We start from the raw sequence: 14755 nt of genomic DNA on the forward strand, positions 1-14755 counted from the left end.
GAATAAATTTTTTAATAATATTTTAGGATAAAATTTAAATAATCTAGTAAGGATGCTCTAAGTCCAAACCAAATACATATCGTGGCCAACTTTTAATTAGCCAATTATATCTGTGCGTCACCCACTTGTTACTCATCACATTTGAGAAAATACTATAAGTTTCAAATTTTCTATCAAATAAATAATCAAATATCCCATATGGGTGTGAGCCCCACACTCATGTGAGATATTTGATGGCCAAGTTTGGGAAGACTAAATAAGTGCACTTTTTGACTTTTTTTGTATTATGTGTAGAAAAAGTAGAGAAGAGATGTTGATTGATGTGACCTAAAAAAGATAAAAAGATGAAATAAGTGTACTTTTTGAGATTAGCCAAACTTGTATCTTTGACATTATCCTTACATTAGATAAGGTCAATTTCGTCATTTCAATTTCTATAAAGAGAAAGAAAGAGAGAGGTTGTGTGAAAAATAGAAAGAGGAGAGAGAGAGGGAGAGAGTGTGAGTGTGTTTTTGCGAGTCCGTTAATTTCAGTTTATATATTTGAATGAGACAGAGGGAGACAACAATGGTGTCCGACCAGGACATAGCTGAAGCCCTAGAGTGTCTTCTTCGCCAAACAAACCCTAGCTCCACTACCTTCACCTCCTTCAACAGCGTCGTTCACCATTTGGAATCCAAGCTAGGTTTAGACCTCACTTCCAAGCTCGATTTCATCCAGAACCAGATCCACCTCCTCCTCCTCCGATCTCACCCTCCTCCACCACCCCTCCCCCTCCAAAAACCCATTTCTCCTCCACCAAAACCCTATTTTCCACCAACTCCCGCCTTTCGCCGAAGACCGAATCCTCCGCCACCGCTACTACTGACGCCGCCCCTACCGAATCCCCCAAAGAGCCGCCCTTTTGGTTGGTGAGAAAATTCTGGAAATTAATAGAAAATTAATCACTTTCCTTTTTGGTTACGTTTGCTAAACAACCAATCGATGTTTGGATTTGTTTTTTCTTGAGTTGGTTAGAATTCACTGGCATCGTGATATCGTTACTTGTAAGTCTATTGTTTTGTTCCTTGATGTTTATTTTTCTATGAATTTGTAATTTTTGATGTAAGAATGTTATTGTTTGCGGTAACCCAAGGGGTTGGTCGAGCGGTAAAGACTTGTCTCGAGTACACTGATTTGCGGTATTTTGTATAGATTGTGGGTTGTTCCAATAGAGAAACAAAATTCTGTCTTGGGTGTATGACTGATTTATTGAAGTATGAAAAGTGTGTAGTGCAATCTTTAACTTAGGAGATAAATCGTTTTCCATTTTTAATCTCTGGGATAATGCACAATTCTATTAGATCTTGCTTTCAAGTGTATATATCAACAAACAAGGCCCAGATAAGAGCTTAGTTCACTCTTCTGCTACTGTGAGGATAGTAGACCATATATGATATACCCCAATGTTGTCTCTATAATGTGGTTCGTACAATCATTTAACCAATAAACCAAATTACAAATGTGATTGTATTGAAGCCATGGATCTATGCAAAGCAAATATTGTGAGGTTGCAAGGCCTTCTGTATCGGAGTTATGTACACAATTCATCGATTCGTGGTATGGAGTATCACTGGCAATAAGAGCGCTTTCTTCCATAAGCATTAAGGACAAATCAAATAATGGCAACAGCCTGTGTATTCATAAACACTAAGCAAGTTGGATTAAAGAAAATATGTGTGTAAGCTAGCCGTGTGAACTAAACAGCGGTTTTAGTCTTTAATGTCCATGTCCATTTGAACTAAGGAGTGGTTGAGTCTTTACCCTCAAAGCTGAAACCTCCAACATGTGTGATCATGATCTTCTGACTTCAAAACGGTGTAATAACCCTTGGGTGCTTTATCTCAATGGTTGCTCTATCTCACGTCTAATTGCTTTTGCTTGGATGGTTATCCCCTAAAGATTTATAGTCAGCACACTGATTGGTCATACTACGTTAACTTTGTATGTGTTGTCTGCAGCTTTGAAAAATCTCTCTACCTGATATTCTTATAGCGGGATGTGTCATTTGATGATTAGCCTGTTGTGATTGTGTTATTTATTATTATCTCTTTGCAGTTCTCAAACTGGAAAAAAGAGGAGAGGTGGGCCAGGCAGGCTAAACAAACTTTGTGGGGTCTCACCTGAACTTCAGGCCATTGTCGGGCATCCAGCACTGCCTAGGACTGAGGTTTAAACTTCTGGATTTTTTGAATAATGTTCATCTTTTTTAACATTGTTCCTTCTAAAGTTACATTCTGTTTGGTTCAGATTGTGAAGCAGTTGTGGTTTTACATAAGGAAAAACAATCTTCAAGATGCAAGTAACAAAAGGAAGATAATTTGCAATGATGAGCTACGTTTGGTGTTTGAGACAGACTGTACTGACGTGCTCAAGATGAATAAATTGTTAGCTAAACATATTATCACACTTGAACCTACAAGTATGTGTCTGTCAGGACAGTGTTTTCTGTTCCAATTTTTTATTTTATTTTTTTTGTTTCTTTCTTTGTCTATTTTTGTTTTTTTTTCTTCCAATGAATTTGACTGCATTGTTTTGATGCTTTCAGAACCGGTAAGTCAAAATTCTAAGAAACCAAAAGTAGAGGTGGAATCAGAGACAAAAAAATGCTGAATCTGAACCGGCTGTGATAATATCTGAAGCCCTTGCAAATTTTTTTGGTACTAGTGGAAGGGAGATGATTCAGTCTGAGGTCTTAAGACATGTTTGGGAATACATAAAGGTCAACCAAGTTGAGGTGGGTAACCGAACCGAATGCATGACTCAGTTCAATTCTTTTGTTGGAATTTTGTCTTAACAAGTTAGTGGCTAGAATAACTTGATTCTGAAAAATACGTTCATGTCGTTACTGTTGCAGTGTCCAGTTAGGTTTGATTTTATTTTATTTTCTTCTCTTTTAAGTTGTATTTATCAATGATAGCATACATACTATATCTGTGTTTTGTCCAACTAATGGGAATAATTGAGGAGTTTTAGCTTTACTATTTTATACAAAAATTATTTGTTTCAACTCAATAAATTGGATGGCCACCATCAAATTGAAGAAACCATTTGGGTAACCTGCAAGTGGGCTTTGAGTCAGAGATCTTATTTTCCTGGGTTCCATGTTTAAGATATCTAGTTGAGAACGATGGTATTTACATGTGTCAACTGTTGATGAAGTTGTTTACATTATATAAATATTAGTTTCACTTTCATCTGGCTGTCATTTTTTCCCTTTCTTGTTATCTTTGTTCTTTCAGTGGGTTCTCATCATATTGAATTGAATTCACAGCATTTCTTTGAACCAAGAGCATATTTTTTACGATTTATTTTCACAAACAGTTTACATGCTAGATGAAAATAGATTTTAGCCAAGTTGTCATGTATGCCTTGCCATTTATTGAGAGGCTTGTTTGTTACAGTGGCTGAAATTGGGATATAAATGAAGGCCTTTGTTTTTTTTTTTTTTTTTTTTGATAAGTGGAGATTTAATAAGAAAGGACCTGGGTGCCATCCGTATGCAAAAAGCATCAAGGGGAAGGCACCTCTATACAATATAAATAAAAGCAAAAATCCTTAATACACATCAAAATCACTCAAAAGACTATTCAAAATCCAAAAAGGGGGTGATGACGGCTCTGCTCCATCCGAAAATAAACTATACAATAAAGGCAAAAATATGCTATGTAATTTAAAGACGGGCCCTTCCAGACCTTCAAGAATCAAAGACATTTTTGCTCCTGCCAAATGATCCACATCAAAACCAAGGACACCAAAGACCACGCCTTTTTCCTTCTCTTCCACTAGCCTCCACCCCAAGGCATGGAAAGAATCCATCACATTTTTAGAAAAACCCAAACAATCCCAAACATGTCAAGAATCAATAAATGAAGATCTCTTATGAATGCAGAAAATGATATATGGGACAAGCGGCAGAAGAAGAAAGAATGATTGTGCTGATCAAAAAAAAAAAAAAAACAGATAGAATGATTGCATTATGGGGAAGCTACTTGTAGGACTACTTGAACAAGATGATAGAATGATATGAAGATGGGTTGGTTGTGATATCTTTTTTAAGAAATCAGAGGTGAAATGGTTGTGATATCATAAGCTAGATCACAATTAGCAAATTTTTTATTCATGAGACTGTTTACACATCAATTAATTGTTAACAGACAAGTTACCAACATAGATCAATCAAGATTCAAGAGCAACAAAGTAACTTCAACCGCATTGACATCAACACTGCCAAGAAGCTGTTCTTTCCACCGCCTCGAACTCTCATCATCCTAATTCAACACAGAACCACAAGAAATTCGACAACACCAATAAGCAATTTCACATTTTTTTTTTCAAGAGAAACAAACAAAACAAACCTTGTCCTTTTCAACATGCTCTTTGATACTACAAATGGGACCCAACTGTAGACAAGCTTCTTCTTCTTCATCCTCCTCGTTACCCTCTTCTTCATCCTCTGTGGCATAACAAGATGCCTCACTCAGCTGTTTGCTATGCCTCTGAATTGGTTGGGTTGGTTTTGTTTCAGAGGTCACATTGTCTTCATCCAAACCCATTGTTTAAAGACCTCAAAAAACAGAGAAATGAGCAAGAAAAACGATAGAACAGAGAAAAAGCCTCACAGACCCACAACCAAACAGATCACATTGAATGTAAAGAAATGGGAGAGAATGAGTTATACCCAGAAAATGAAGAGAACCAGAAAACAGCAAGTGTTAGAGAATCCCAAGAAGGTAACGATTAGCCAGACAAAGGGGAGACAATGAACACAACAGAAACATCATCAATGGCCATAGAGGGAGGACAAGTTAAAGGTGGAAAGAGAGAATAAGAGAAGAAAATTACTGTTTTTACTAATTTTTTTTTAGCTGTTTGTGTGGTGAGAAAATGATGACCCGGAAAAGAGAGAGAGAGAGCGGATTTTTGTTTCCTTGGAAGTGTATGCCATGATTGTAGCTCCTGAATCAACTACCATTTAATCTAAAAAGGAGAATTTGGAAGTAAATATCTTTTAATGACTTATTTTCTCATAAGATTTGACCCAATAAATTTCAAGTGTCATATTATTAATATATATATATATATATATTAATACCTTTTACAATTATAAATTTATAATTCTTTTACCTCTCATCCTCTGTCATTTTTAATTCCATCTCATCTTCTATAATCCGGTTTGTTGTGGTTCCAAGGTGATGACATTGGATAAATAATCTAATGAATCTCCCATAAATCATGTTGTTTTGAAACAATGTCATGGGACTAGTTCCATGAATTATGAATAGCAATCCTAGTGAGGGTTTGGGTTGAAAATACCATTATACCTTGGGATTTTTGGCCATAACTCCTTCATAGAGCCCATTTTTCTTAAAAATGACAAGCTATAATTTTTTGGCTTATAAACTCCTCCAAAATAAAGAAATGTTGTAAGAATGACAAAAATTTTCAGAATTATATTTTATGTGACAAATTTACCCCTTCACACATCCTCTCTATATTTCTCCTCTTTCTCTCCATTAGTTTGTCATTTCTCTCTCAGCTCTTTCTTTCTCTATCTCTTTCTAAGAGCTCTCACCACCATCACCATCACCATCTCCACTACCACGACTACTATCGTTTCCATTACCTCCATTGTTTCTATCAACACCGTCTCAACCACCGGTGTCGTTCGTCGCTACCACCGCCACTGCCACTACCGTTTCACCACCACCATCTCAACTACCAGCTCCATTCGATGCCACTGTACCACAGGCAACCACTATCGTCATCCTTAGCGTCCAAGACCTTAGATTTGAAATTGACGACCTCAGATTTGAGATCTATCATTTCTGATCTATATTCTCTCCCTCTTTTTCTCTATCTCCTCCTCATGTTTTGTTTTTCAGACAATAAACTTTTACTCTGGTTTGAACCAGATCTAAGGCAATATATGTGCTCCCTCTATCTCTCTATTTTTTTCTCTAGTATGTCCTCTATTTTTGTTTGACAAAATGAGAGTAAAATTTTACTCTAGTTTGTGCTCTAATTTTGTTTGACAGAATGAGAGTAAAATTTTACTCTGGTATGTGTTTTGTTTTTGTTTGATAAAATGAGAGTAAAATTTTTCTTTGGTGTTATGTGTTTTGTTTTTTTTTTTAATACATTGACAGTAAAATTTTACTCTGTTATTGTGTACTCCTATTATTTATTTTCAGAGTAATGAGTTCAAGCGATGAAATAGAGTGAGCGAGACAAACAATTTCATCGTTTGATATTTGCCCATTTATATGGAAGGGTATTTCAGTCTTTTCACCATATTTTTTTTTTTATTTGAGGGACTTTTGAAACAAATATTTTATTATGTGGTCTTCATACAAAAAAGGCCTAATGGGAGGGACTTTTCACCAAAAATCCCTTATACCTTCCCTTTATAAAAATAATAAAATTATTTTTAATATGTTGAGGACTTTTATAATTAATAACAAATCCAATGCTATTCTTTATTTTTTACTAATTAAAATATAAAAATGATATTTTACCGAACTATTTATTTATTTATTTATACATTCTAATACTACTCTTTATTTTATCTATTTATCTATAAAAGCCGTTTAAAGAGTACTTTTCAAATGTAACTAACTAAGATTTTTTTTTTTAAAATTGCTAGTATAGTACTTAACCTGTTTGAGAAAGTAAAGTAGCATGAGACTTATTATAATAATCAACAAGCCTATTTTAAAGAGGAGATTGAATATGGAATAGGGCATGTTGTGCCTATAGGCACAACACGATGCTGTGAGGGCTTATGGGCATTGTCCTGTGCTCATATCGTTAATTCGAACCGTGTATATTGTACAATTTATCGAATAGATTATTTATGAAAAAAATTAGATTAATTGAATATTTGTAAACTTAAAACAAAACCACATTTGTTTTTGAAAAAATAAGTAGTTGGAATAATTTGGATAGTTTATTTCAAAACAATTAAGGCTTGATCATGATGTTACACATGTCTGATTAACTTGATTTTTGTGTGTGAATAATATGTTCGATGAACCGTGCAATATAACGATTCAGATTATCAAAACAAACCCGAGACAAGTCCCAATCCCCCAATCCCATTGAATACACTCTAATATCAATACAATACTACGCAAATAAACACAACAATATATCTTCACATTTGGTACGATGGAATGGAATGTTCATTCTAAATTATGGTAATAGTTTTTGTACTTTTGTCCATGTAATTTCAATTCATTCAATTTTAAAATTTATGAATTTATCTCACTTTGGTCTAATTAATTGATTATATCTATTAGCATGTTTTTGTGAAAAATACACAAAAGCTACATGTGTCATGTTTTGGGTATAAAATTGTAAACTTGCTAAATTTAGTGAGTTAACCACATCCAGTTCAATGATAATTTTTTTATCAAAAAACTTAACTGTATTATCAATTAGACTAAATTAATATAAAATTTAAAATTAAATGTCAAAATTGAGTAAATTAAATGTGCAAGGACCAAAATCACGTACGAGAAAAAAAAATATATGAACTATTTGTATAATTTGTCCAATTTTTTCACTCAAATGTATTAACTTAGAAACAGAAGTGTTAATTACACTTTTCATACACCCCAGATGTTTGACCCAAATTTCATTTTAATCTATAGTTTCTATTTGAACAATTTAATCTCTATCTTTAAATCTAATTTCAATTTGGTTGTTTTGTCTAAAATCCGATTTGTTAATTCAATCTCACCTTCTAAAATACAATTTGTTTTAATTTGAAGGTGATGGAATTAGATTAATAATCTAATGAATTCCCCATAAATCATATTTGTTTTGAATTAATGTCCATGAATTATGAATCCCTTTCGAATGGTATTAGCAACCCCAAGGAGCATTAGACAAATGACACTTTTGGTGATTAAATTTTTAATCATCAAAAGTCACATTTTAATCGCCAAAAACCTTTGCTGACTAAAATTTTTGATCGCCAAATTAATCGGCAAACAATTGTCAGGAAAAGTAATTACCGATTAAAAAATATTTAGTCCTCGAAAATTCTCAATTGGCGTCTACTTTTTCAGTCGCCAAAAGATTTCAAATAAATTTAACATCGCATTTTCAGCGACTAAAATATTTTGTCGCCAAAAAGTTACATTATTTAGGACGACTAAAGTTTTAGTCACTAAAATTTTATTTTTTTCATCTTATTTCTTTTAGCCACTAAACGTTTTAGTTGCCTAAAGTCCAATTTTTGTTTAGCTACTAAAGTATTAGTCGCCTAAACTATATCTTTTTGTTTTCGCTACTAAGGCTTTGTTTGGGAAGTGGGTTGACTTTTTGACTTTTTAACTTTTTTTCGTTATTGGGGCTAAAAAGTTCGTTTGGATTGACTTTTTTAACATTTATGAGAAAAAAAGTAAAACGATTATGATTTAAATGTGACATTTTGTGTTATTAATTTTTTAATTTATTTTATCTTTTTATGACTAAAAAAGCCATCAATTTCATTCTAGTCTATTGCCAAACGTCATATGTGATATATATTAATTAATTAAATATTTAAATATCCAACTACTATGTGATATCTAACTAATATATCTTGATAAATGAAAAGTAGTAAAATAACATGGTAAGGGCTATATCATAAATATTTAATTTTGATATAATAATAATGATAATTTCAATCATTAAAGATAAATTTAATAATAAAATTTTAGTATTATCAAAGAAAGTTTTGTTCTTCTTTTTTTGGGGTATAGCTTGATGGATGAGGCAACTTTGAGACTCACTCCCTCTAATATCTCAAATCGACTTTTTTTCGACAACAAAACTTTTAGAATCACATGTCATTATAAATTCTGTTTCGAAAGATTTGTCCACATGATAAGGGCTTAATTTAGGGCTTAATTTAGGTCAAATTTGTGTATTGTAAAAAAGTTAAAAAGTTACTTAAAAAGTTAATATTATTTATCAAAAGTCAATAATTACGGCTGCACAACTCACAATCTTAATTTTTTTCTACAAATTAATTTTTACAATTTTTTATTACACATTTTTTTATAAAAAATTAAAAAGTTAACCCAAATATTCATATTTTCTTCCTAAATTTTTTAATCTAAAAAGACAAAAAATATACTTATTTAAGGCACTCCAAACAACCCTTAGTATATAAAAAAAATTTCCTATTAATTAATAAATAAGATTTGTTTGACATCCTACACCCACAAACTATCAAGTGAAAAACGACTCGTGGAAGGGGCTAGGGCTGAGCAAGGAATCCGTGAAATCCGTAATCCGATCCAGTCCAGTCCAATCCGATAGGTTTGGATTGGTTTTTTGAATCCGTGGTTCGGTTCCGGATTGAATAATTAAAAATTCGTAGTTCACGGATTGGTTCCGGATTGAATCCCACGGTTCCGGATTGGAACCGATCCGGACCGTATACAAATAGTCTATATTTTTATTATACATCCTCCCCCATAGTATCTTTTCTTATTCTATGTAAAATCTAAACTCAAACCTAAAATCGTATAATATCTTCTTTTATTACTTTTGTTTGTTAGTTTTAAGTTTTAATTTGCAATGGTCTAAATACTTATGGTGAAACCAGTTTTCTTATGTTTGTTTAAATTCTAGAACAGTATGTCGTTATTATAGAAAAACATGTTGCTATTATGGAACTAATATAGCGCTATGTTTATATTTTTATGAAATTCAAGTGTTATATATATATTTTTGTTATTTAATTATGTGAATCCGTGGTCCTAAACCGATCCAATCCGTATTTAAATGGATTGGTTCGGATTGGTTCCATGATTTAAACGGATTGGATTGGTTCCAATTTTTTAGGAACTGTAAATAACGGATTGGTCCTGATTTTATCCCAATCCGGTCCAATCCGGACCATGCTCACCCCTAGAAGGGGCTCGCGGGTCACGTGGAAACCAGGCCGCCTTCATTTATTACTAATAACTATCTTTGAGCCTATATCTTATTTGGACTTTAATTTAATTGTTCAATATCTAAAATTATTTTAAATTTTTTATTACATTTATTTTCATATTGGATATATAAATAATAATTAAATAGTAAACCATTTGTTTAAAAAATTAAATGTAATAAATTAACATAAACTAATTGAATAGTTGGAGTGAAACATATAATCCACCCAATGACCCAAGTAGTTGGCTACATCCCCTTATTTTGTTGTGTTTGAAACACTAGTTAGCAAGTGATTTGAATGAGGTGTTCTGTGTTCAAAGGAGTCCGGATCCTCGGCCGCCCTACCCAGCGGCCCTTTCCAGCAGCGCCCCAAAACGATGTCGTTTTGGGGCTTATTTTCCAAAAAAAAAAAAAAAAAAAAAACAGAACGAGGGTCTGCTACTGCTGGGTTCATCCATATATATATATATATATATATATATCTTTATATCTATAGATGAAGAAAAAGAAGAAGAAGAGAAGAAGAGGAAGAAGGAGCTGCTGGGCTCTGTTGGGTTCATCATCAACCAAAAAAAAAAAAAAATTTGTTCAAAATCTGGATTTGTTTGTGTATATGTGATTACCTAGCTGGATTTGATTGTTGATGAAGATGATGAAGCTTATGATGATGTTGAAGATGATGATGATGTTCAAATAAAATTTTGATCGTCATCGCCTCTACTTTCTCTACCTTTTTTTTTTTTTTTTTTTTTTTTTTTCTAGTTGATTTGGATCTAGATCCAAAGGGGGAAAAAAAAAATTTGATTCCTGTGTTGAAGACCTCTGTGTTTTTTTTTTTGACCACCGATCTGTTTTTTTATGCATTCAAAAATTGATTTGGTCACCGATCTGTTTTTTTTTTTTTTTTTGATCTGAAAATGATGAAGACCTCTGTGTTGTTGTTGATGAAGGTGTGTTTTTGATGATGAAGATGAACTGAATGTTGGTAGATGATGAAGACCTCGGGTGTGTTTGGATCATTCTTCAAGAACTGAATGCTTCCCCAAATTTTCCAAGAATGCTTCCCAGATTTGGATCATTCTTCATTTCTTTTCGAAAATTTACAAAGGAAATATATATATATATATATATATATGTATATATGGATGAACCCAGCAGTAGCAGACCCTCGTTCTGTTTTTTTTTTTGGAAAATTAGCCTTAAAACGGCGTCGTTTTGGGGCGCTGCTGGAAAGGGCCGCTGGGTAGGGCGGCCGAGGATCCGGACTCGTGTTCAAAGACCATGAATCGGCAAACATGCATTGGGACAAGTGACTAAATTGTAAATTTGTTCAAGTTTACCTTGATGAATAATTATTTGAGATGATTTAAATAAGTATATTTTTTGATTTTTTATAAAAAGATGTACAAAAAAAGAAAAAGTGATATGACTAAAAAAAGATAAAAAGATAAAAAATATACTTTTTTTAATAGACTCCAAACCAAATATGCTAAAATCCACAAATATCATAATCGTACTCCTCTCCTCAATAATAAGTGATATAGCCATATTATGCCATATATGTAAGAAAAATGATACTATACAAATAGTGTTATGCAATTTTTTTATTTTTATTTTTATATTTAAAATAAGAATAAAATATATTTATAGTCTTATTTTATTTTTTAAAATTTTAATTTTATCAATTTTATTTTTAGAATATACAATTAATGATAGATTGCTTCAATTTCAAAGGTGCCATCTAAATCATTAATGGAGTGATAATAAATACATCGACAGTGCCACAGGCCTCGAATTCGAGGTCTCAAATTTGGCCCGAATTCTTTGTTTTTTTTTTTTTTTAAAGAGTGGTTATATATTACGATAATGTTACGTATCTCAAATTTTGTGGCTTAAAAGTAGCTTAAATGGCCAAAACGACGTCGTTTTGAGTACAGAACAACATAAAAATGGCCAAAACGACGTCGTTTTGGCCATTTGAGCCACTTTTGAGTTACAAAATTTGAGCTACGAGACATTTTCCTATATATTATGTCAAAAAATTAGATATCTTGCATCAATTTATCGTACAAAATTATATGAAATTAATAAAATTTAATCAATAGTTTAATTGATCAATCAATTTTATCACTTAACTAGTCCAACCTAATTGATTGATCAGTTAGGCTGCTGGTTAAAATTTATTAATTCAATATAATTTTGTACAAGGAGTTGGTACGGTATGTCTAATTTTTTGTCACACCCCTATACATAACCACCTTAAAAAAAAAAAAAAATTTCAAATCAACACAATCCAACAAATAAAATAAAATTAAATTAAAAAAAAAAACAACAAACCAACACAGCCCAATAAATAGAAGAAAAAAAAAAAAAAAAAACTCGACCTATGTAGTTTGAGAAGGTGACTGAATTCACCTTATCAAACCATTCAGGTTGAGTTAGTGCGTGATGCCTAATTTTTTAGCATACTTCTACACATAACCATTTTTGCAAAAAGAAAAGAAAAGAGAGGGAAAAAAATTTAAAAAAAATTTAAAAAAAAGCCAAACTAACACAACCAAAAAAAAAAAAAAAAAAGAAAAGAAAAGAAAAGAAAAAGGAATGCGAGGCAAATTCGAGGCCTCAAGCATTATTATAAATCTATATACATAATCTATCTATCTATCTATCTATATCTATATCTATATTTATATCTATGTCTATCTATCTATCTATATATTATATAAGGAAAAGGGGATTTCTAACCCACAAGCCTTGTGGGAACTCCAATATCTCAATCTTAATTTTCTAATTTTTTGATTTAAAAAAAAAATCTCAGCATTTATTAACTTCTCTCAACCTACAAGTCTTTTGGGAGATTTGGTCAAAACCTTTTCATAATAAAACTTTAATACATTAAGGACAAATATAAAAAAATTTCTTAAAAAGTCTAACACATGATTATTATCAAAATATTAAATTTTAATATAATATAACTTTTGATGTATATGTCAGTTTGTAATAAAATTAATATTTTTAGAATTCTCTCATCAAGATCTATCAAATAAGATCTACATTGCCTATGAAATTCTTAAAAAATTATTACCCTATGACAATAACATGTTATTCTGATTCACAGTAACATGTTACTCTGTCAATATTGTCCAAGAAAAAAAAAATATTTTGTCCTTACTTAATTATGTATTTTCTTCTTAGGGAGTTTATTAAGCAAAATAAATTAGACTGTTCTTTTCACTAAATAAGGGTCCAATTGAGGGGTTTTGGCTAAATTTTCTAAGCCTTTTTTGACTTCTCCCATACCTATTGCCACACCCTTTTCAATTTCTCTCATACACTATGTACGAGCAAGAAATCTTCTTTCTCGTATAATCCTCTTGATCAAGTTTGCGCTCCTCCGTACGACGTCGCTTTATCCCCTGAAAACACAAACGTGAGCTAGCCGGCAGGTGTGTGCCAGATACCTCTCCGATGCTTAAGTCAGAAAAATAGACAAATAGACAAAAGCTCTGTGTATTCGAGAATCAAAGTGGTGATACCTCTCCATAGGTGATGTTTGTGGGCTTTTATAGGTTCTGTGTGGCACAATCCAAGTAGGACTCTTACTCTTCCATATAGAGTCCTCCTAGGATTCATACTCCTGAAAGATAATGCTTATCCTTCAACACCCCCCTCACTGTTTAAACCAAGTGAGATGGTTTTACCATGGTCGGACTCCAATGTGGCCGAGGTACACATGGCTATGCTTAGCCGTAGAACAGACCGAACTATCCTTAGTTCGGTATGTTCTTTTACTGCCTTTATCTCAGTTCCTCCTGTACAAACCGTGGTAAGTCTAAACCGAGCTAACGTTTAGCAAGGTTTAGACCGAGCTAACCATACTGCGCTATAACCGGTATAAGTTTTAGTATGGTGATCGAGCTAACCTCCTTGGGACCGGAGTAACTTTACACCTCTCTAGGGTCGGAGTAACTTCATGGCCTTTTTACTCAACCCTTCGCACTGTGGCCCATAACGGCTCATCACCCAGCTCGGCCCAATTTTCATATAAATTACCCTCTTAATTGCCCCTTAATTCCATCTGCGCAGCATGATAGGGATTACCTGTCCCCAGCCGAGCTAAAAAAAGTTTGAGTCTTTTCAGCCGAACTAAACCCCTTTAGTCTTTCCAGCCGAGCTAAAACTCCTAAGCTCTTCAGCCGAACTAAATTCCATACCGGGCTCAGCTTGGCTGGTCAAAACGTCCCTTCAATCACAGCAACTGAATCGCTTCGAATGCCTATGACACGTGGCCCTCTCTGATTGGCCTAATGCAGCTGTCACGCCGTCTTCGTACTCTGCGAATTTTGAACAGTTCCCGCCTTTGGTCCTTGCATCAAAACAAAACCCTTTGTATTTTCAAATCACTCACCACACTATTCATTCCTCTTCTCCCTCTCTTTCTCTGAGTTCCTCTGTTCTTTGCTATAACGATCCCGGGTTTACCCTTGTTGTACAGTGATCCGGACATGTGTCCGTGGATGATAGTAGTTGATCATTACCTGGTGTACATCCTTTCTTACTTTGTATTTGAGTTATAGGATGTGTTGGGCAGATTTGTTACAGGTTGGTTGAGATTAGAAACCAAAACTAGTTGCCCAGATTTTGACCTGTCCGCTCGAGCGGGGGTTTTGGCGCTCGAGCGGGAGTTTCACCCATCCAGTATTTCCTGTGCAGTGTTCGACGCTCGAGCGTGGGATTGGCCGCTCGAGCGGGTTTGTGTGAGTGCCGCTCGAGCGGGGAG

The 14755-nt window shown here is 33.5% G+C and overlaps 2 protein-coding genes across 2 annotated transcripts; one reads left to right on the top strand and one right to left on the bottom strand.

Moving 5' to 3' along the window:
- The first annotated feature begins 444 nt into the window (after window positions 1-444).
- On the top strand, window positions 445-3036 carry LOC114283991 (uncharacterized). Its single transcript, XM_082881663.1, has 4 exons — window positions 445-911; window positions 2098-2209; window positions 2290-2461; window positions 2588-3036. The coding sequence occupies exons 1-4, from the start codon at window positions 547-549 to the stop codon at window positions 2650-2652; spliced, it is 714 nt and encodes a 237-aa protein (XP_082737789.1). The 5' UTR covers window positions 445-546; the 3' UTR covers window positions 2653-3036.
- A 1178-nt stretch (window positions 3037-4214) lies between these two features.
- Window positions 4215-4595, bottom strand: LOC114283985 (uncharacterized). Its single transcript, XM_028226863.2, has 2 exons — window positions 4398-4595; window positions 4215-4310 (listed from the first exon to the last, which is right to left on the bottom strand). Exons 1-2 carry the CDS (start codon window positions 4593-4595, stop codon window positions 4215-4217), a joined length of 294 nt encoding a protein of 97 aa, XP_028082664.2.
- Between the last annotated feature and the right edge of the window lie 10160 nt (window positions 4596-14755).

The sequence above is a fragment of the Camellia sinensis genome, chromosome 7 (genome assembly GCF_055761805.1).
Source record: "Camellia sinensis isolate YWXY chromosome 7, ASM5576180v1, whole genome shotgun sequence".
NCBI lineage: Eukaryota > Viridiplantae > Streptophyta > Magnoliopsida > Ericales > Theaceae > Camellia > Camellia sinensis.